The sequence below is a fragment of the Zonotrichia leucophrys genome, chromosome Z, assembly GCF_028769735.1.
Source record: "Zonotrichia leucophrys gambelii isolate GWCS_2022_RI chromosome Z, RI_Zleu_2.0, whole genome shotgun sequence".
In the NCBI taxonomy this organism is placed as follows: domain Eukaryota; kingdom Metazoa; phylum Chordata; class Aves; order Passeriformes; family Passerellidae; genus Zonotrichia; species Zonotrichia leucophrys.
The window spans coordinates 34,851,235-34,874,265 of NC_088200.1; the positions used below are offsets into that span (position 1 = coordinate 34,851,235).

At 41.2% G+C, this 23,031-nt stretch overlaps 1 protein-coding gene across 1 annotated transcript in view; it reads right to left on the reverse strand.

Moving 5' to 3' along the window:
• SCAMP1 (secretory carrier membrane protein 1) overlaps positions 1-21,699 on the reverse strand; it is a 39,890-nt gene extending 18,191 nt beyond the window's left edge. The window contains exons 1-4 of the mRNA XM_064735919.1: positions 21,421-21,699; positions 7,848-7,925; positions 2,749-2,847; positions 2,376-2,487 (exon numbers count right to left, since the gene is read on the reverse strand). Of these exons, the coding sequence (XP_064591989.1) occupies positions 2,376-2,487; positions 2,749-2,847; positions 7,848-7,925; positions 21,421-21,477 (346 nt within the window). The 5' untranslated portion in view covers positions 21,478-21,699. The remainder of the gene's footprint in view (positions 1-2,375; positions 2,488-2,748; positions 2,848-7,847; positions 7,926-21,420) is intronic.
• Between the last annotated feature and the right edge of the window lie 1,332 nt (positions 21,700-23,031).

The following is a 23,031-nucleotide window of genomic DNA, read 5'->3' on the forward strand; positions in this document are numbered from 1 at the left end:
GGGCCAGCTGCCATTTTTTTCCTCCCAAGCCACAACTCCAGGCCCTGGTAAGATGCACCCACAGGTGCTGGGGGAGCTGGCAGATGCTGTAGTTAAGCCAACTCCCCACCATCTTTGAAAAATCACAGGAAATAGGAACAGGGCCTGATGACTGAAGGAAAGCCAATGTTACTCCCATCTTCAAAACCGGCAAGAAGGAGGGGGATCCAGGAAACTACTGGCCAGTCAGCCTCACCTCCAGCCCTGGAAAGGTGATGGAACAGAACATTCTGGAGGTCAGCACCAAGCGTGCAGAAGAAAAGAAGGTTATCAGGAGCAGTCAGCAGGAATTTCCTAGGGGGAAATCATGCTTGACCAGTCTGACAGCCTCCTGTGATGGCAGGGCAGGATGGCTAGGTGAGGGGAGAGCAGTGGTTGTTGTCTGCCTCCACTTCAGCAAGGCTTTGGACACCATCTCCCATAACATCCTCATAGGTAAGCACAGGAAGCGTGGTTTAGATAAATGGCAGTGGGGTGGACCAAGGACTGGCAGAATGGCAGAGCTCACAGGGTCAGGATCAGGGCAGCAGAATCCAGTTGGAGGCCTGTAGTGAGTGGTGTTCCCCAGGCATCAACACTGGGCCCAGTCTCACTCAGCTTGTTTATCACTGGCCTGGGTGAAGGGATCCAAGGTACCCTCAGCAGGTTTGCTGCGGATCCAAACTGGGGATGGCTGATACACCTGAAGGCTCTGCTGCCTTTGGGCTGGGCCTGGCTGGGCTGGAGAGTTGGACAGAGAGAACCCAACGAGGTTCAACAAGGGCAAGTGCAGGGTCCTGCAGCTGGGGAGGAATAACCCCAAGGAGCAGCACAGGCTGGGGCTGCCCCACTGAAGGGCAGCTCTGCAGAGAAGGACCTGGGAGTCTTGGTGGACCACAAGGTGACAATGAGCCAGCAGTGTGCCCCTGTGGCCAGGAGGCCCAGTGGGATCCTGGGCTGCACTGGGAAGAGCGTGGCCAGCAGGTCAAGGGAGCTGATCCTCCCCCTCTACTGGGTCCTGGTGAGGCCACATCTGGAGTGCTGTGTCCAGCTCTGGGCTCCTCAGTACCAGAGAGACAAGGAGCTCCTGGAGAGGGTCCACTGAAGGGGCACAAAGATGATGAGGGGTCTGGAGCACCTCTCTTAACGAGGAGAGACTGAGAGAGCTGGGCCTGTTTAGTCTAGAGAGGAGAAGACTTAGAGGGGATCTCATCAATGCATATAAATGTCTCAGAGGTGAGTGCCAAGAGGATGGTGCCAGACTTTTCAGGGGTGCCCAGACACTGGACAAGAAGCAATAGCAATAAACTAAAACACAAGAAGTTTCACTTAACATGAGGAAGAACTTCTTTACATTAAGAGTGCTTTACATTGAGAGCTTTGTGGAGTGTCCCTGTCTGGAGACTGTCAAAACCCACCTGGATGTATTCCTGTTCCTGTATCACCTGTTCCAGGTGACGCTGCCTTGGAAGAGATTACCTCCAGAGTCCCCTTCCAATTCCATTTCAATTACTATTCTGTGATTCATTGTATGTCCCTTCCAACTGAAAATATTTTTTTCTATTCTACAAAATCTCCTGACAACTTGAATTACTAAGGAATTAAGCAATTTGGAATTGTAACACTGCATATTCAAAAAAGACCAGTGTGTGTGAAAGTAAAACAGAACTGTAGATAAAAGTGAAATGACCAGATAAAGTCAACCTTTCATACAATGGTTTGCTTTGTTGGGTTTTGGGGTTCTTTTGAAATGGAATATTCCCACAAATGTAATTGTAGAAAAACATCTGCAGTTAAGAGGATGTAAATCTCCTCACACATGTGAAATTGCTGTAAAAAATGGTTGATTTTGCACAGCACAGAGTTCGTGGCATACAAAAAATTTTATAAAAGTTTAATAATATAATAGATATTTCTGGTATTTGTGTAGAATATTATGTTTCTAACACAGCAAAAGAAATTAAATGTTTCAAACCAGAAGAGTTCTCATGCAGGTGTAAATAGATAAATGAGAAATCATAAATGTTACTTCAAGAAGTTGGTTTTACTTCATCTCAAAATGCTCCATTTTTTTCAGTAGTGTTACTCAGATACTAATCTAGAATAAAAGTAGATGAGAATAATGGATAAAAGAGAATAACATGCTACAGAGGCCACATTTAATTTTTTTCACTGAAAATCTGAAAGGACAGCACAGTTTATTCACTGCATTCATCTTCTTAAGGGAGATAAACTTCCTTTTCCTGAAGACATTACAAAAATCCCTCTTCAAACTGCTTCACAATGTCATTTAAAATTAAAAGTTTCTAAGGAAAAGTGACATTTCAGAAATTTAAAGTATATTTTTTCATGCATACCCCCTTGCTGATTGAGACTCTGCATTTCCCTTTCTCTGCGATCTAGCTCAGCTGCTTTTCTTTCCAGTTCTTCCTGACGCTTTAGCAGTTCTGCCTGGGCCAAGGCATGCTCCTGAACAAAACAAATATCACCAGATATTGACAAAAAGTATGAAGATGGCATAAATATTCCAAGTCTTTTCACTATAATTAAGCATCTCCACTTATGAAGACTGAACCAATATAGCACAAATTCACATATTACCAATTACTTAAAGGCAGTATTAATTTTAATTTGGAAAGCAATACTTACTTATAAAATACATTATTCCGGAAGCATATTTAAATAATTATTATTAAAAGGAACCTAGTGCTTAAAAGTTGCAGAACAAACCTTTGCTATTTGTGTGTAGGAAGATGGTTCTTCTGTTGGTTTCATTATTGCTGGCTGGGTACTGGGTACATTCGGCATTTTCACATTTCCTGGCGGAGGCTAAGAAAACAAAAGACAATTATAGAGAAATATTTTCCTATTCTAATAAACTTATTTTCATTATATATGTAAGAACCAATTTAAATGTTTTAAAGGAAGTGCTACTGAAATAAACTGAAATCTCAATATGCTGCTTTCAATATTTATAATCTTTAGAAAAAAAGACATCAACTGAGTTCCGTAGTGCATGTTATCTTGTATTTCTTTCAATAAACACACAAAGAATTTTAAGGAATTCAGTAAAAGTAAATGGAATTTTAATTCTGTTCAGACATGAATATTAATACAACCAGTGACTGTTTCAGAGGATTGCAGCATTTAAGAGTCATCTGTTCTTACTCTGAAACACAATGTAATTTATTAATGTCTTCCAGAGCCTTCTACCTAACAAAGGCTTATATCACCCAGCTAACGAGAGAAGTAATGTAACATATGAAACTTTCAAATTCAAGATCCATAATCTATTACTTTATTATTTCACCAATTTTTGCTAGGTATCGCTCCAGAATTTCTCCTAGGTTAATACATGTGTTAAGAATATAATCACAGCAAAATATACATTTCAGCCATTGTATTCAGAGGATACAGACTGTTGCTGAAATACAGTAGTTTTTCTTTCATTAAGCACAGAAAAAAGTACATATTTTTGATACTACCATGTTTTCATACTTACTTAGCTTCATAATAAACGCTAGAAGTTCAATACAGCTTTAATGTATTTTCCCAGGTTACTATTCAAAGATCACAGCAATGTACAATAGGCACAAGTATTATAAATTATCTACAATAGACAAAGAACCTAGTGAAGACAGCATCATGATCATAGATAATTTCAAACTGAAAGGGATCTATAAGGATCATGGAGTCCAACTCCCAGCTTAAGTTGTTTAAGCAGGACCCTCCCCTCAGGGACCAATTCTGGCTCTGACTAATGACTGTATTGTCTCTAAAGTGTTTGTCTCTTGCTCACAGAATACCCTTCTCCATAATTTCACCAGGCACTGGAGTGAAACTTCTTGGCCTGGAATTACCAAAGTCTTCCCTCTTCGTCTTACTGAAAACTGGGACAACATTTGCCAGCTTCCAGTCAACTAGTTCTTTTCCTGACTCCCATGACCACTGAAAATTAACGTGGAGAGGACCCACGATAGTGATCAGCTACCTCCGTCAGTACAGTGGGATGAATTGCATCAGGCCTCATTGACTTACATGCATTCAGGGGGAACAGTAAATCTTGAACACCTTCAGAGTTTACAAAGCCTTCAAGTCACAACACTACAAGAGTCCCTGGGCCCATCAGTGGTAGAGGTAAAAAAGAGGTAAAAAAGGCACTAAACATCTCTGCTCTGTCCACACCCCTAACGGTGAAGTGACTGACATCATCAAGTAATAGACCAGTATTATCTCTGAACATCCTTTTGCTGTTGACTTTTTTAAAAGGTCATTTTGTCATCTACCACAGTGCTGCCCAGCTTGGATGCTCATCAAGCTTTAACCACACAAATCTCCTCCCTGCAGTGGCAAACAAACCCTCTTGTGTCATCTGTCCTTGTTTTTAAATGTCTAAACACCTCCCATTTTTATTTAAGTTCTAGAAAAAGATCCCTGCTCAGCCAACTTGGCCTTCTGACTCACTTTCTTGAATAACAATACTTTGAAATTGCTTGCTCTTGAACTCTTAAAAGATGACTCTTTAAAAAATTACCATTGTGCTTTTTAAACTCAGTTTGATCTAAGTCTTCCTTCCAAACTAAAGTACTTATTTTTATAACCCTAATCAAAGCTGAGAAGCAAAAAGAATACCACAGCTACTTACAATGAAACAAACAGAAGCACTTAAATCCCTTGGAAAATCATTTAGCTCCCAAAATAACGCTCAACAAAAAGCTCTGCAAAACATAGCTGCACAGTCTGGGCTTTTCATAGAAGTGAGGAGCACTGAAGTATGCATCAGTATACTCTCAAGCTCTAGCATTGTGCTCACACCCTGGGCTGCATCCATAGAATGCATGTCAGGGGAAGCAATTCTGTTCTTCCTCTGTCCTCTCATGACACCCCAACTGGATTACTGCATCCAGCTCTGGGATCCCCAATCTAAGAATACCACAAACAGTGAATTCAGAGGAAGGACACCAAGAGGGTCAGGGGCACCTCTCCTGTGAGGACAGGCTGAAAGCTGGGTTTGTTCAGCCTGGAGAAGAAAAGGCTCTGGGAATACCTTATAGAACATTTCAGTACCTGAAAGACAGCTTAAGCTGGCTGTACCTTGAGAGAAACCTAGAACAAAGAAGTCCCTGGGCTTCTATACCCTCACAACCTATGACCTCATTCTCCACACATTCTTTATGTGCTCTGCATATGCCTTTTGGTCCCATATGATTTTTGATGTGGGGCCTACTAGTTGTTTATGGAATTCTTTATGTGTCGCTGTATTTATCTGGACAGACTTGCAGCTTCAATCGCAACTTCTTAATCATTCAGCCTGGATTTGTCTTAGAGGCTCCCTTCACAAAATTAAGTAACACTTAAAGAATAGTTCAGCTTCTCAAAGTGAAAGTTTGTAGTTTGCAGCCTAAGGTTTCAGCAATAGTCAGTTTCAAAACAATCAGAACACAGTTTAAAAAAGTCATCTAACTAAACTTGTTTTCAACAGCTGACTGGAGATAGGTGTTCAAAAGACATTCTCTCTTGAATTGATTCCTCATACAGGTGAAGTTTATTTATTTGGGACAGGTTAAAAATTCCAGAATAAGTTAGGAGCAGATGATGTTTCATTTCTTACAGAATTCTGTATTTTCTGCTGTGTTTAGACACAAGATGGAAGGATAGGGAGCTACCCAGGAATTTGCTGGACAAAAAAAGTTCACAGAAATACATCTCTTGAAACAACAACAGAAAATTCAACTTCACTAATGATTTTATCCCAATTAACTGAATCACAGTGCATTGTAGATCTGACCATTGACTTAGATTTCTTTCATCAGCCCAGCTTTTTGAGTAACATCTCTAATGAGCAATCAGAATTTTCTATCCAAGCACATCTGACTGTTCAAAGCCAGATACTCTTAGCCATATGCTTCAGCTCTCCTTTTCCCACAAAGCTGCATGTTAAAACAAATACAGAAATAATAAAAGAAGTCAGAGTAGCTTGAGATTATATTTTTGTAAAACAAGATCTACCTTCTTGTAGATCTTTCCTGGTCAATAGAAAGTAATTTCAAAAGTCTTCAAGCTTGATAAAACAAAATCTAACATAATTCCTGATATTGTGACCTAGGAGAAAATAATTTTGGAGACTTACTTAACATTGTTGCTAGTTGTAAATATTCTGCCTTAAACAGCTGATCCAAGGCATACCCAAAACCAAGCTTCCTCCACACAGAATTTTAAAACTGTATGAGATCTTACTGTTTCATTGCTATGCGAGTCTGCTCTCCCTGCTCCCATTATTTCCCACAATCTTACTCAAGTTATCACCAGCGACAGTTGCAGTGGATCCATCTGGTTGTGAAAACTACAACTAGCTCTTAAGAAAGTCTTGGGGGAAACAGATAACAGTACCCAAGAGTTGATCTGAGCAATGCACCCAGCTAAACATCTTGCTAACAAAGATTTGACTCAAGCCAAGTTTAGAAGAAGCTAACTTCTGCAATTGGTATCCAAATATGACCACAAATCAATCCCCTTACTTCATAAGCAGTGCACAGCCCAGGGCCCCTTGAGCTCTCCAATACAGCAATGGGCTACACACCAGGACCTCCCCTTAAATAGGGACACACCTCTGCATTGCTTCTCAAGGCAGATAAATTCTTGCCACAACAGATTTTCAGTAACTGACACTAAACTTTGAAATCTTAGCTAAATGATAGAAAGGGCTGATTGTGCACATGTAGTCCTTTAGACATATATCACTGACAAAATCTGGGACTAGGTCTGGATCCATACATACCAAACCCCCGGCCCTCAGAAAGGAGTCCAGAAAGCAGTGGGGCCCTTTCTGAACCTCATGACCAAACAGGAAGGCCTTCCTGAAAGCTTTTTCTGACTGTGTCCTCTGGGCAGTAATCAAATGCACCTCACCATCAAATCTTGTTAAACCACTTTACCACCACATTTGCATTTCCTATGCAACTTTGTTAAAGTGCTGGTTTATATCAATTAACATAAGCTCCTTCTCTCTCACAAGTGAATTCTGTTGCTCCATCCATGGCATTGCAAATACTCAAATATGAACACTCCCTAACAGTACTACCAGATTTGTCATAAAAAGTAAGACTGGATTTTAAAAATATGGTATTAAATATTTATGAATTATACTGACAGACAATAACTAACCACATACTTTAATAATCTTGCACAAGATCTTCACTGTCAAAAGCAGCATTGAAAAATGCGGTTACAGTATGAATTTACTATCCTATTTCTTGTATTCCTCCCCACAACAGAAAAGAAAAGCACAAGGTACATTGAAACAATATAAACTAGAGGCATAAAGCAACTGTTTCTCTGACATAATTTTTTCCTTTCACTACTGCACCACTATACAAAGCCTGTGGATGATTATTTAAACACAATGTTTTCCTTATTCTGAACAGCATTTTCATTAAGTGAAACAAAAATCAGAAGCAAAACGCTGGGTAAGTGTGCCACACTCATGAGCTCCAAAGCTAGTGAAATGTATAAAACCACAAGGACTGGCTATCAGAAGTCTGTAAAACCAGGAAAAATAATTTAGTAAAACTATCAGAAATTACTAAAAACAGGAAAAAAACCACAGTTCTGTTTTGGTCTCCTTTCAGAGGGCCAATCTTCCTTAACAAGTCAAAGCTCTGTGAAATCAACCTTGCCAATGCATCCTCCAAATACTTAAAGTAACTATCTATTCTTCCACATCTTCCACCACCTGTAGCCAGCCCATTCTACAACATCAGTCCCAATTCTGAAAAGAAAACTTCACAAATGAAAGATTAACAGCATGATTAGGAAATAAACATGCTTACTGTTCTTGAATCAGAGAATGGATTGTACTCATCAAGCCCTGGAGGAACGTTTCTTGTCACTTGTGTAACAGAAGGATCCTAGAAGAGGAAAGTTGTGTAAATCTGTGCACATGAATATAATCAAAAAGGTGACACCCATATCATCATACCATATAAAAGTCAGATTTTGTTTCAAAGTAAAAAAGGTTTGTTTTCATTAAAAAAAGTCTGTAATCATCTACCTCTTTATCTCCCAAACTAACATAATTTAATTCTGAGCTTCTTATAAACCTAGATTAACACAGTGTTAACAGAAATTCCATCTGTCACATATTTGATTTATAAGGAAAAAAAGCTCTCATGAGAGAAGGGAAAAAACCTCTATCCTGCTATGTTGACCAGGCATGGACTCCAGCCTATACACCTGAAAAGCACAACAGAAGAAAAGAGCTTCCGGTAACCCTTGGACTTCCCTAAACAGAAGTACACCCAACCCCATCAAGAACAGAGAAAGCATTTCACAAAAATGAAGCTGAAGAAACAGGGTCCCATAATGCCAAAAGCACTTCTGATTCAGCTTCTACTTGCACTAGTAAAATTAAGAAAAAAGTTTAACTTTTTTCTACCTCAAGTAATTATACAGCAAAAAACACTGCTCAAGATTTAGCTTGAGAAAACAATTTAGCTTGAGAAAAAAATTAAACATTTCTCTGTGCTACTGACAGGGAGGCTTTGTTCTGCAGAAGAGCCCACCACAATGGACCACACCAACTTATTCTGAAAAATCCTGTACTTATTCCATGTGATGCCTGGTTCTATTGTTTCTGCGCCTTAAAATTTTTGCTTTTTCAGAATATAACAATGGATAAAAGGTAGGTTTTCTTGAAAATCAGTAAATCCATTTATTCAATACCGTTAGTTACATATTTACATAAATGTACCATATTCTATATGTACACCAAACATAAAAAAGAGCTACATATATACTTATATATGTAAGTATTTTCTTATTTTATAACTATGATGTTTAGATATATAGATATATATAGATATTTTCTTATTTCTAACAGTCTAGTTCAACATTAGAAAAAAAAAACTGGAGTTGATAAAGACTGTAGAGAAAATAAATATATAGTTACATATATTTACCTTCATATTCCCTTTGAAGAGAGATAGACTTAAAACCTTTACATGCAACACAAAGGATAACAATAATGGCTTCTACAGGTATGTTAAGCAGAAAAGGAAGGTTAAAGAAGTTCACCCCCAAAAATGCAGCTGGTAACAATGGAAAACTGGTAACAATGAAGGAAGAGAAGGTTGAGGTACTCAACATTTTTGCCTTAGTCTTCACAGGCACCTCTCTTCCTACACCACTGAAGTGGATAGTTGACAGGAAAAGAACTGAGAGAACAAAGTACTACCCACTGTAAGAGAAGATCAGATTCATGACCACCTGAGAGACTGAAATTTTCTTAAGTCTGTTGGACCTGACAAGATGCATCCCAGAGTCTTGGGGTAATTGCCTGATGTAGGTGCCGAGCCACCCTCCATGACATTTGCAACATCATGGTGCTCAGGGCAAGTCCCAGGTGACTGGAAAAGGGGAAACACAGTAGCCATTTTTAAGAAGGGCAGAAAGGAGAACCCTGGGAACTACTGACTTGTCAGCCTTGCTTCTGCGCCTGGGAAGATGATGGAACAGATCCTCCCAGCAGCTGTGCTAAGGCACATGGAGGACAGGCAGGTGATTGAGGACATCAGTGACAAGTGTCCCTCAAAGATCTGTACTGGGACCAGTATTATTTAATATCTTCATTAAAGACGTAGACAGATTGAGTGCACACTCAACAAATCTGCAAATGACCCCAAGCTGAGTGGTGCAGTTGACACAGCTGAAGGATGACATGCCATCCAAAAAGACCTGGACAAGCTCTAGAAGAGGGCCCATGGGAATCTCATGAGGTTTAACAAGGGCAAGGTGGTGCCCGTGGGTCAGAGCAGCCCTGGTACCAGCACAGGCTGGGCATGAACAGATCCCAGCAGCCCTGCCCAGAAGGAATTGGGGGTGCTGGTGGCTGAGAGGCTGGACATGCCCCAGCCATGGGCACTGCCAGCCCAGAGAGCCACACGTGTCCTGGGCTGCATCCAGAGCAGGGTGGGCAGCAGGGCAGGGAGGGGATTCTGCCCCTCTGCTCTGCTGAGACCCCACCTGCAGGGCTGCATCAGCTCTGGGGGCACAGCACAGGAGGGACAGGGACCTGCTGGAGGGAGTCCAGAGGAGGCCACAGAGAGATCAGAGGGATGGAGCACCGCTCCTGTGAGGACAGGCTGAGAGAATTGGGGTTTTTCAGCCTGGAAAAGAGAAGGTTTCAGGGTGACCTAATTGTGGCCTTCCAGTACCTGAAGGGAACCTACAAGAAAGAGAGAGACTTTTTACAAGAGCATGTAGTGACGTGTAGGAATAGGGGCATGGATTCAAGCTGAACGAGAGTAGGTTTAGATTAGATATTGTGAAGGAATTCTTTACTGTGAGGGTGGTGAGACACCAAAATAGGTTGCCCAAGAGAGTCGTGCATGCCCCATCCCCAGAAGTGTTCAAGGCCAGGCTGGATGGAGCTCTGGGCAACCTGGTCTAGTGGAAGGTGTCCCCACCTATGGGCTGGAGAGGTGGAACTAGATTATCCTTAACACCCCTTATCACCTAAGCTGTTCTATGATCCTATTACATTTTTTTTAAAAGTGACTTAAGTCACTTCCTTTTTAAAAAAGTGACTTAATCTACAGTTAAGTTAATACAGAAATTATTCAGCAAAATGAAATAAAAATCAAGTTTAAATGCAGACTTTGCTTTTTTAGAATCAGCATCTATTATGGCCTTAGCTTAGTCTTGCAAGCAGGAACTTTATCTGCAGATGCAGGAAGAGGACTTTCTTAATGGCTGCAGTCAACTTATTTACAGCTATGGAAAAAAAACAGGGCAGAACACCAACCACTTCTAAAATTCAAAGGAACAGAGCAAATGAAAACAAGTATGTTTATTCCAATAGCTATACTCACAAAATTGTTCATATAAGGCAATTTTAAAAGTTTGCTACAAAAAAGCTTAAGAAAAATCATTGTCTCAAAAATTAAAAAATTATATGTTGTCTATTTTAAACAAATTCATATATATAAGCATACTTAAAACACCCTCTGGTCACAAACCACTTTCCATTAAAGCATACATTTAGCTCCAAAACAGTACTCCAGTGGTCCCTGAACAAGAATAATCCTTTCTAAAGATGCATATAAAACAATGTTAAATGCAATTCAATATCAGCTTTCTTATATTTGACTCATCTTTAATTAGCTGCTTCAAAACAGCCATGCTGGTGAGTGTCCCTCACAAACCTTTGATAGTTACCATGCTAGACTCAAATACATTGTTACAACTAATGACTATCATCAGGTCTTACATAAACTGGTAAACTAATTAATTGTTACTATTTTATTTGCTAAAATGGCGATCACAAAAGACTGAGCAGATGAACCACAAAAAAGAGGGTAAACATGGTGCCATGAGTACGCTTCCTGTCAAAATTCAACCTGAAATTACTTGAAATGTTGAACAGAAAAGTACATAAAAATACGCAAATAATTAAATATAACATTTGAATTATACATTGGGCAGTGGGATATGGGAGAGAACCGGAAAGGAAAAAGCAAATACAACTTGTGGCTGTTAAGAAAAGAGACAGTTTAAAGGTGGGAGGGGAGAGGGGAAGGTAGAGGCAAAAAGAAAAAAAAAAAAAAAGGCAACAAAACCCCTCAAGTCAAGCAAAGGCAATTGCTCACCACCTCCCACCATGTCCATTCAGCTTCGGAGCAATGATTGCTTGGAGCAGCTCCACCACTTACTACCACCACTGCCAGCCTTGCTGCCAAGCACAATGTTATGCAGCATGCAAGGTCCCTCTGGTCAGCTGGGGTCAACAGTTCTGCCCGTGCCCCTCCCAGCTTCTTGCCTGAGTCCACTCCCTGAGAGGAAGCAAGAGTGTGAAACAAAGATGGTCTTGGTGCTGTGCAAGGACTGCGCAGCAATGTGCAAGCACATCGGTGCCTTCCCAGCACTGTTTTGGTCACAAATCTGAAGCACAGTACAACAGGGACTGCTATGAAAAAAATTAACTCCATCCTAGTAAGGCCTAGTATGCTTATTTCAGTCTTTACTGGAATTAATTACATTAATTACATTAATGTCAATTAGCAGAGCACAAAACACTTTGTTCATGCTTTCAATGTGATACCCCTTTCAAGAATGCTCTCATATAATTCCCTCTTCCACAGAAAAATGTTCAAGTATACACACATGTGCAACTTGTGATTGCTAACCACCAGCCACCCAGAGAAATGGCAGGTCTAATTATTATGACTTGAATAGTACTTAGGATTTTAGGTTTAAAAAGCATATTTCAACATTGAACTTGTGTTTGAAGAGTGCACTGCTAACCAAATAACTGAACCAAATCAGCCTGCAGACTGTAAATTCAATTATTTGAATAACTACAATATCAGACTCATGAGACACCCACTGAACAGCAACCATTTCCAAAAAGCATGAAACAATGGTCAAGTCAAATCCAGAAGAGCAACCTATATTCAGAAAATAAAACATACAAACAAGAATCAATATCTGATGAAAGAAAGCCTTTTTTCTTCAAGTTTCCAAGAAGACCATGGTTAAAAACTCCTCAGATCTCCCTGTACATCTACTGTGACATTCCAACACTAACAATGAAAGAGAACATATGCTGAGACAACAGGGTATACTAGAGCAAGTCTTAGCACTCAAGAATAAGTTCAACACTTAAATACACACACAGTGATTAGAACAAGAAGCCCTTTGTCAAAAGTCAACTGTCATTTTGAATTAACAATTGCTACACCACTGCCAAACATTGCTATTTTTTACTAAAGTAGCAGTAGTTCTAAAAAAAACCTGAATGACCCAGAGGACATTCAATAAAAGCTCTATTCAAGTAAAGCTTCATTACTCAGCAAAGGAAGAAAATACAATTGTATAGAAATACAGAACTCCACCACTCCAAGTAGCATTGAAACTCTGCATTCTGACAACTTGAATTACATAGTGAAGACTTCTATTGAAGTTTGTGACAGAAAGACTCAAGTAAACCAATCATCTCAGGAAAACAGGAATGCCACAGCTGAAGGAGGCAAGTACCAGTCTGGAAATTTGTATCTCTCCTATAACTCATTCACTGCTACCATGTCGTGGTTTGACCAGGAAGGAGTGAGAATTCTGGGAAGCTGTGGTCAAACCAATGAAGGTTTTGGGTTTGAGACTGGCGTCCGGTGTGGCCAGTGGGGTTTGGACACACCTCCGAGAATACACAGGGGTTAAAAGCAGGGCACTGCCCTTGGAACTCCCTCTTTTAGACATCGCGGCGAGGAGTTCAGATCTCTCTCCCCCGCCCAGCCTGTTGCTGCTGGGCGGGGGAGGGGCTGGCCATGCGGTAGGCCCGGGGCCTGGACAGAGATGGGGTTGAGGGGGCTTCGAAGATGGAAGGGTGGAAGATCCCAGAGAGTCAGCCCTCGGGCAGCCAGCCAGCCCCCCCCCCCCCCCCCCCCCCCCCCCCCTCCCCCAGGAGAGCAGCCAGCCAGGAGGAGAAGGAGGGAGAGTGCCCGGCCGGAGCGGCAGCGTGTGGGCAGCGTGCGTGGGAGTCGCTCCAGACCGACAGAGACTGAAAACTTTTAACCCTTTCTTGCATGATTGGGGCCTTGCAAAAATGCTAATCCTCCTCGAAGCTGAATAAGAAGGGAGATAAGAGATGAGATGTAGAGATGATTGGATGGGGAGAGATGATTTGGAGTGGCCTTTTGGCTGGACTTTTCTCGTGGCTATGGACTCAGTTGTTCCTGTGACACAGACTGCATTTAGGGGGAGGCAGTGCCTCAAAACCAGGAAGGTTCTTCGTGAGGACCCCCCGGCCCCAGGGGGTTGGAAAAATATGGGGGGGACAGATGTCCCAAAAGCAGAAACTGTGCCTTTTTGGAGTGAGACAAGGCATCCTTGAAAGACAACCCTAAAAGCAGCTCTGGTCCATGTCTCAGTGGTGAGAGCACTGGGCATGGAAGGACGATGTTACAAGCGGCAGAAGGACTTTTTTTTCCGGGCGGTGCCGAAGTAACAGAGAAGCACACGAGGTTTCAGTGTGTTTCCAGGAGAAGCCTATGGAACGAGAAGGACTCCTTTCCTCTTCATGAACTGATGTTTGAGTATACTAAAGTGTCGTACCGGGTGTTTTGGGAGAATGTATTGGATTGAGAAAGTCAGGTGGTGGGGAGGAGGAAAATGGTTTTTTTTGTAAGGTTTTCAATTCTTTTCTTCTTTTTCCTTATAGTCTTTCCCTATTTTCCTGTAGTTTAAGTAATAAAGTGTCCTTTATGTTTAAGTTAGAGCCTGTTTTGCTTATTCCTGGTCACATCTCACAGCAGACACCAGGGTGAGGCATTTTCATGGGGAGCACTAGCTCTGTGCCAGGCTCAAACCATGCCATACCACCATCCTCAGCTCTTCACAGTCAGGGTGCCCAGGTGTAGGTGCTATTCTAATTGTTCTGAACACCTACCGCGCATCAAATGACTGATACTAACAGGAGCTACACTTCATATTTCAAAACACTACTTACAACATTTCTGAAGATATTAGACACTACATCCCACAAAACACAAAGAATTGTTTTGAATTATTTACCTTACACTCATTGCATCTTATTTTAAAAATGGGGCAAATGCCAACTCATCTAAACACAGTGATGAAAATTGTGAAGCACTCATACTCACTGATGCAGAATAAAAAAACCCACTGAATTTAGAAATTGTTCAGGGTTTGAATAATGAATACAACCAATACATGTTGTGCAGAATGACATACTCAGAAGCTAAGCCTTTAAATGATTGCTGTCAAATTTCTATTTTGCATGACATGCATGTTCTACTGGTTAAAAACAGTAAAAACTAATATTACACAAGAGTAAGTGAATCTGTGCTGTAATAATTTATTTTCTGTATCTCATGTTCTACCCATTCTTATCTCACCCAAACTCCTGCCAGTTCAAACCCAGAGCTTCTGATCTTTTTATTTAACAATTAGTCATACAATCACAGAACAGAATTAAAAACAGACTATTTTTCATATCCAGCTATTGTAGCTATTGATGCATTTAAGTCACACAGTCATTTCAGACAACATTTTCAAGGTCTGAATTAGTTAGGAGACCGAAGTTTTAAGAAAGTAGCACAATTTAATTAATTTAGCCATTTTCCATCTAAATCTTTCCTTTTACCTGCTTCTTGCAGTCTCTCTCCAGTACCGTCAATCTCAAAATGAAATATTAACGTACTTTTTTAAATCCTGACAAGATAGGTACAAGCAGCAACCTATTTCTTATGCCAAGAATGGGAAAGTCATAAAAAACACTTCAACAAGGTGAAACTGAGGAAACAAACACAGAAAATGCAACACATTTATACTTCATACTGGCAAGAGCACCTATAGAACAATTAAAAGCATCTTCTGTGTCAAGGTAACAAATTATGCTCACATCACTCAGGTATAGATAAAATTAATTGAATTCTCAGTTATCACAGAGGATGTACTAACACAATTAACTACAAACAAGGATGTTTAAAACAGAGCAGAACAATCCATTCTATGTGAGCATTTACAGACTTCTGAAAAACAAAATTCACTATTGAAGTGAATAGACCCTCTGTCGTCTAGGAGATCAAAACTAGTCATCAGCTACCAGTTTCACTAACATGGAAGACATTACCAAATTAAAGACTGAAGAAGTAAATACATCTCTAAAAATGGTTGGTATTACTCTTCACTGGACATGGGTCCAGAATTTTTCCCCCACCAGTAAACAATTTATATAAAATACACAATATAGTAATAATCTGAAAAACAGCATCAGCTAAGCTTATACTGTTTGTTGTGATTTTAAGTGAAGGGAATATCGTGAACTAGGAATCAGCCTGTCCAAACCGTCATTCATACTGCTGAAAAAACTTTTCACTTTGAGGAATACCTACTCTTCCATCAAAAGACAAAAGCATTTTCTGCACAGAACATGTTTTCAGTTTAGCCCCAAGGTCTAGCAAGGAAATAAAAGTGGTTATTGTAGAGGTCAGGAAATGGAATTTATTAACACTAAACACTGATCTGGATAGAGATTTTAATGCTTTTACAACACATCAGCAATTGAACACAATTTCAAATAAAAATCACTGAAGCTACCCAGAACCAAAAAAACAGTTGGAAAGTAAGATTTAAGTAAGAATTCATCCTGAAGTTTTGTGGATTTTGATTCTGGGGGTGGGAAGAGGTTATTGTAACAGTAACAGTTGTACTTCCTGCTCTCTCTGAAGTACTCCCTGAAATAACACCACAGGGTCAGAAAATTAAGTGTTAATTTCTGTTGCAAAAATGCTATACAAAATGCCTGAAACTATTGGTCTAACTTTTTTGATTTCTTGAACAAAGAGAAAATTATCCATCACATTTTACATGAACAGGTTCTGGAGTGTTTCTCCATCCCATAAGAATGCCAGATTAAGCCTCTGAAACTGCAATTCACACATGTGGAATAAACATTTGGTAGAAAAATTCTGAACTTCCAATAATAAAAATACCCAAGTAGCCACATAACAGTTCCTTCATAATTCCGAGTTTTTCAAGTTTATCATAGCAAATGCTGCCTGTTCTATGTGACATTCATCACATGAAAGCAGAGCTGTGAAGGGCTCTAAGCAACTGAGCAAGGCAAGATCCCCACCTCTGAAACCTAGAACTTCAGAGACTGAGAAGGTCAAATTTGTCCTAAAGTTTGCACCAGTCTCACCTTCCAACGGAGTACTGGAATGGCTTACAAAGTATCACCCCCATCTCCCAGCTGCTTTCAAACCATTCTCCTTTCCCAGCTATGATATATGTATGTTCCTCTTTGTAACATTCGATCTCAGTATACACTGCAATAGCAACCCTAGGCAGCATGTGCTAACACTTAAGTAAAAATCCAGAGGGAAAAATGCAGCTATAAGATACTGAATAACTATTAAAACGCTCCACATTTTTAACAGATTATAGAGCACCTAAAGCACTGGTTAAGTTTACTCTTGGCACCCAACTTGCATGCAGAACAGCTAAAGGACAACCCACTACCACGATGTTCAGCATTAAGTTATGCAAGATTTCGGGGTATTCATAATTTTTGAAGACATGAAGGGAAAGCAGATAATAAAGTCAGAAAAAATGCCTATATTTTATGTTCTAAACTAACTTTAAGACAACTTAAATCAGTACATTTTATAGTCAGATACAGGAATTAAAACTCAGTTCTGCATTTAGGCATTGACAAAACTGCTTCATTCTAAAGCTGCACAAACATTTTATGTTATAAGGGTCCCAAATCTTAATAAAAAACTCAGCACTTCTCTTTCTTCCTCTAAGTTTCTATCACTCAGCAACAACAATATAAACTGTACAGATTCTGCTGCCACAGAAGGTGACAGTCGTTTACACAACTGCTCTCAGTATCAAACATCTGGGTTGTATTTCCCACCAAATCTGCGCTCATGTGAGTCAAGATTAAGCATAATATCCAACTTATAACTGGAATTACTTCTGTACTTACCTCTAGTGACTCAAGTAATCCTGTGACCTCAGTGGGAGAAATTCAGCGCCATTTCTGGGTATGGCAGAGTACCTCAGCCAACCAAACAAGAATGTCAGTCATGACAGAACTATGTAACATCTGTCTTTTTGGATTAACAATTCAAAGGTATCAACTCACAGCCTGGAACCCTCATCCCACTCAAAGAAACTACTCAAATACTTAACAATACATGCATTTGAGGTCTGCTCTGATTGTGCCCTCCCACACTAAATCAGATGAAGAAAAAAGAAAAATCTTCCTGTCACACAGTGATTTGGCATTTCCCTGAAGGTCACCATACAGATTTGAACAGAAATGTATCTTAGTTTTCAGGCCTATCATAATTCCTATGGCATCAAATACATGCATCTGCTCAGAGCTAAACAGATCAGATGAACTGACCCAACAGAATTTATCACACAACTCAGTCTTTAGAGTTCTCATTCTAAAGCCACCAAAAATAACTGTTTCATAAGGTAGGATAATTAACAGTCAGTTTTCAAACCTTGTGCTATCAGCCAAGATGCAAGGGCCTGTGAAATTCATAGCTCTACTTAAAAAGACTTCTCCGAGTAGTAGGATTGTTTGTTTACAAAAGAAAAAAAAAATCAAACAAAGAACAAAGAACCAACAATTTTTATTGTAGATGAACTGCTGATTGTTTCAGAGTAAATGATACTTGCAGTGAATTTTGAGACTGCTATTTCAGAACCTTTGTAACTATATCACCTCCCAAGACAGAAGACTACAACTATCACCTATCCTATGACATTAAAAAAAAAAAAAAACACAAGGAGACAGCTACATTAGAAACATGCTTTTGTTTTGTCATAAAAAATTTATTTCATGCTGCTTTACCCTATTTAAGACACACTGTCAGGACCTCGAGGATTCCCAAACTCCTCTTAAGTGGCCAGACCCTCACTCCTTACCTGATCATCACAGGACTGTTGGCTGATCCTGTTTACTGCTTTCACTGGATGTGGTCCTGGCCCTGGCTTGGCTTTCTAACCTGGGCTCAGATGAGTCTCCTCTCGGTAGACCTGCCTAGCACTGAATGCAGTTACCATCACCACATCTGCTCTGCTCACCCTCTTTGGGTGCTGTGGGACTGCAGCATATGAAAGTGAGAACTTTACGAAATGTGAATTCACACTCACAAACTAAGACTAGTGCTTCTTAGTAAAAGAAATTAATACATTTCATTACTAACTCGCTTCCAATCGTGATACCCGAGGTTATACCAACTGTGTACTTCTTCATATTGCTGATACATTGTATTATAAAAGGATTCTCACATCTTCATTTGTATGGTACATGGATACATTTTCTTTTGCACAACTTAAATGCTATCAAAACCTTGTAAATGTTAGCCTGTCACTTTTCTGTTTATTTCAGCACCCTCTGACTTTCAAAAAACCCCCATCTTTTGGATTTGTTGGTACAGCACTCAGAATACTATTCCCATTTATTTAGAGAGGAAAACTGTTACTTCAAAAGCATATATGACTCTGGATTCAGGTCCATTTTGTTGCTTTTTTTAAAACAACAAAGAATAAAAACCGCAAAGGTTAAGTAACCACTTGTATCAAAATCCACAGCACTTAATGATCAATCCAACTAAGCTAATTTCAGTTTTTCCAGCAGATAATACTTTTGGAAGTCTAAAAGTAAATTAACTACCCAAAATACTGAGCACTAGGTGTTTATGCTTTACCTTTGTCTTTCCAGAGAACACTTTTATGTGATTCAACAACAAGCAAGGAGCTCTGCTCTAATATTTTTATTAAAAAACATAGGAACGGTTACAGGAAACCTCCCACGTAGATCACAGACATCCAGTAAAACCAAAATGTTTAAGAAAAAAAAGGATCTGTCTTTAGAACTTGGCAAAAATGTTCCACCTGATGCCTTCCCACCACCCCTTCTCTGCCATACTACTTTGTGATTTTACATTAGCACAGGAAGCAGCTTCAAAAGCAAGGAAAACAACTAATCACATCATACATAAAATTATCAGCAAAGCCAAAAATATGAATACATTACGATAGTGTTTAGACAGTATGACTTAGGCTGTAAAGGTCCATCTGGAAATACTGGTTCTATGCATAAAGTATTTTAAAACACATAAACATAAATACATACATGCACTAGTACCCACTAATTTCAAAGCTGTTCTGCCAACAAGATGGCCATCAAGCTTTAGCTTACATATGAGGTCTTTTGCTCCTTCAAGTTAAATGCACAGGTAAGTAAAGGCATGCAAGATAACTTTTATGGGCAGTAGAATGTGATGGAGGCTAGCAAAGACTGAAGGAAGGGAAAAAAGCCTCTGAAAAAGTACACAGCTTTCCTGACCCATCTCCTGCAAATGAAGAAGTCCAAATAGAGAGTTCAAGTTACAGAGAAGCTGTTACAGAGTCCTTTTATCACTATGCAGTGCAGATGAGAAGAGAGCATGGATTCTGCCCAACAGTAACAACAGAAGTCTTTCCCTACAGAGAAAGTGGAATAACCTTTTGCACTTTAAGCAGTATCTTCAAAGCAGAAGTATAATTCAGGTGTGTGTCTAGTTTAGGTCTCACAGCACTACACAGGGCCAGTTACACAGCCTGATGAGCACTGCAGAGACAGCTATTTTGCATCTAATATCCCTTACTCCCCTGGATTTTGCTAGGTGTTATTTGATTAACTATTACAAGAATGACTGAAGTAGGAGGAAAAGCATCATGTATTTCTGTTGCTGAAGACGCATTCTAGAATGACACATTTTCAGTGTTTGGTGCCAAAAAGAACTGCTCAGTGACACTGCTACCAGCTCAAACTACTGCTGGCAGCAGACTCAACACGAGGACTTGTGTTCACCTGGAAGATCACTGCACTGCATACAACAAGTGAAAACACATCTCAGCGGAAGGAATTCTAGGCTAATGAATACTATTGCCTAAGTTTTGTGACCATAAAAACGAAACTAATTATTCAGACCAACACTAATGAACAAGTGCTAGGAACATTATGCTTCCAGCATCTATGCGGAGAGAAGTATGCTTGGCTTGAAATGTAACACCTCAGTTTTTAAAAACCTTAATTATTTCAGCTAACATTCTAAACTCACCGCCATATACTATCTGTGTGCTTTAAAGTGCCTGCAAAAAGTCCAGTAACATTATCAACGGAGGTAGCTTCAGAAGTTAGTTGAACTGGATTCAAACAACAAAGAAAACAAAGGGAAAGCATCTAGAGAGGTCAGCTCGTTTTGACAACTGAAGCCAGTGAGTGAAGAAACAATTCACAGCTGTATGATAAGTCAACAGTGCAAAACCTAAAAGCTTTAAAGCACATTAAAAAAAGCAGTTTGAAATGCAGCATAGAATTCATGCCAGCCATTGGTACCCTGATTGCTTCAGACAAAGGTAAGGGAACAACTAAGCTTAAAGGCAGTGGGAGGAAACTAGAGAAGAAGAGGGTAAATTCTCTAATTCATTAAATTTAACTATTTAGCTCAACCAGGCGAAATAAAAAAAAAAAAAACATAGTAGTAGCATTACCTCTAGCACAAAGCTAGTGTCAAAATAAAAAACCCCAAACTTTTCTCTTTATTTTCCATCGAAATAACGCATCTGAAATACGACTCGTATTATTTTAGGTACAGATGGAAACACGGAGCTCTGAAGTTGTGAAACGCTGCCTTTCCTCCGCGCCCTGCCCCCACCCCACTCCGAGTCTCCGCAGCCCTCTCAGGGCAGAGACCCCGGCCCGCAGCTGCCACGGGGCCCTTCCTTCCCTCCTCCCTTTCCTTCCTTGCTTTCCTCTCGCGGAAACTCCGAGGCTCGGCGCAGACCGACACCAAGGAAACCGCACGGCCCCCTCACCTTGAAGGGGTTGTTGAGGTCCGGGTCGGCGAAGGGGTTGCTGTCGAAGTCCGACATGGCGGGGGCAGGCGGGCGCTGCGGTCCCCGGCCGGCGGCTCTGCCCCTGCGGCGGCGTCCCGACAGTGCCCGGCTCCGGCGTCCCCGCCGCGGCTGCCACAGCCCCTGTCACAGCCCCTGTCACAGCCCCGCGGCCCGGGCCGAGCCGAGCCCGCCCTGCCGCACCGACCAGCCACGGACCGCCCAAAATGGCAGCCCGGAAGTGAAGTTACGAGTGGGATGGCCCTGGGATGGAGACAGGGATGAAGGCGGAGCGGCGGCTCCCGGGGCGGGCGGGAGCGGAGCTCATGCCGGAGCCGGGCGGAGTGGGGCGGGGCGGGGGCGAGGCGGAGTGCGAGAAGGGCCGGTCCCAGGACTGGCTGAGGGTTGGCGTAAGCTGCTGGTTGGAGGGCCTGCAGTTACGGGCCGGTGTCGTGTTCGCGGCTGCTCCTGTGGGGCAATGGGGCTGTGTCCCGCCTTCGGTAGTTTAGCGCTGTCTGGGAGCCGGGGGAAGGAGGCCCGGGGCTCTCCGGAGGGCAGCCGGACCGGGGGCGGGCAGGGGCGGCCTGGCGCGGTGTGTGCGTGGGTGTCCCGGCCCCCGAGCAGCCCGTGCGGCCTCCCCGGCCCTCCGCTCCCGCGGCCGTCAGGGCGGGTCGGGACAGCCGGGCTGGGCTGGCGAGGGAAGTGGACGTGCGAAGGTAGAAAGCCTTACTCGGTAAAACACGCATTTAGTCTCTCGTTCCCGCCTCCTGTTGGGATGGTAAATAGTTAACCCGGCTGGTGGCTTCAGGTGACTTGTACAAAGGTTCTTCAAGGATAGTAGGGAAGGTTTGGCTCTGAACCACGGTCACAAAAACCCGCTTCCGTGGGAGGGAAGCATTAAAAAGGCCTCTTGGAAGTATTCAAGCATTTCCAACAGTTCAAAAGACTTTTTAAATACTTCCTCAAAAATGCTGACAGTGCAGTTTGAAAAACCTGGTCCAAAAGATGCAAATGAAAGCAAAGGAGCACCTTTAGTTCAGAGCTATGGTTTAAATGTGAAATTCAGTGCTACTAAAACAGTCTACATTGATGCAGCACTTTCAAAACCAGCAGATCCTGAATTTCCTTACATGCTTTCTAGAGAAATTATTTGGAGTTTCATTTAAATAAAAAAAAGTTGTGGCACGTCAGACAAAATAAAAAGGTTATGGCGGTAAACCTGTTCTTTTTTGCTATTCAAATGTGTATTTTTTTCCCCACATAATAATGCAGACTGTGAGGCACACTAGTGTTAGCACTTCTATGATTTTTAATAGCTCTACATGTATCCTTACTCTGATCTTTGTGCTGACAGTCATTACAATCAGGCCCTTCTGTCAACAGGTCAGGAGGAGTACTCTAGGTAAACAACATTGATTTTGCGTGTATCAGTAAGGAAAGCAATACTTGCTTCAGGGTCTGCTCTGATTTATGCAGACGTTTCTCACTTTTTGTGAAGTACTGTGAAGTATACTGTCAGACATAAAATGGTACGGAAATGGGACAAATCATAAAAGCATAGTTTCTAAGCAAAGCACTTTCAACTTCTTGGTT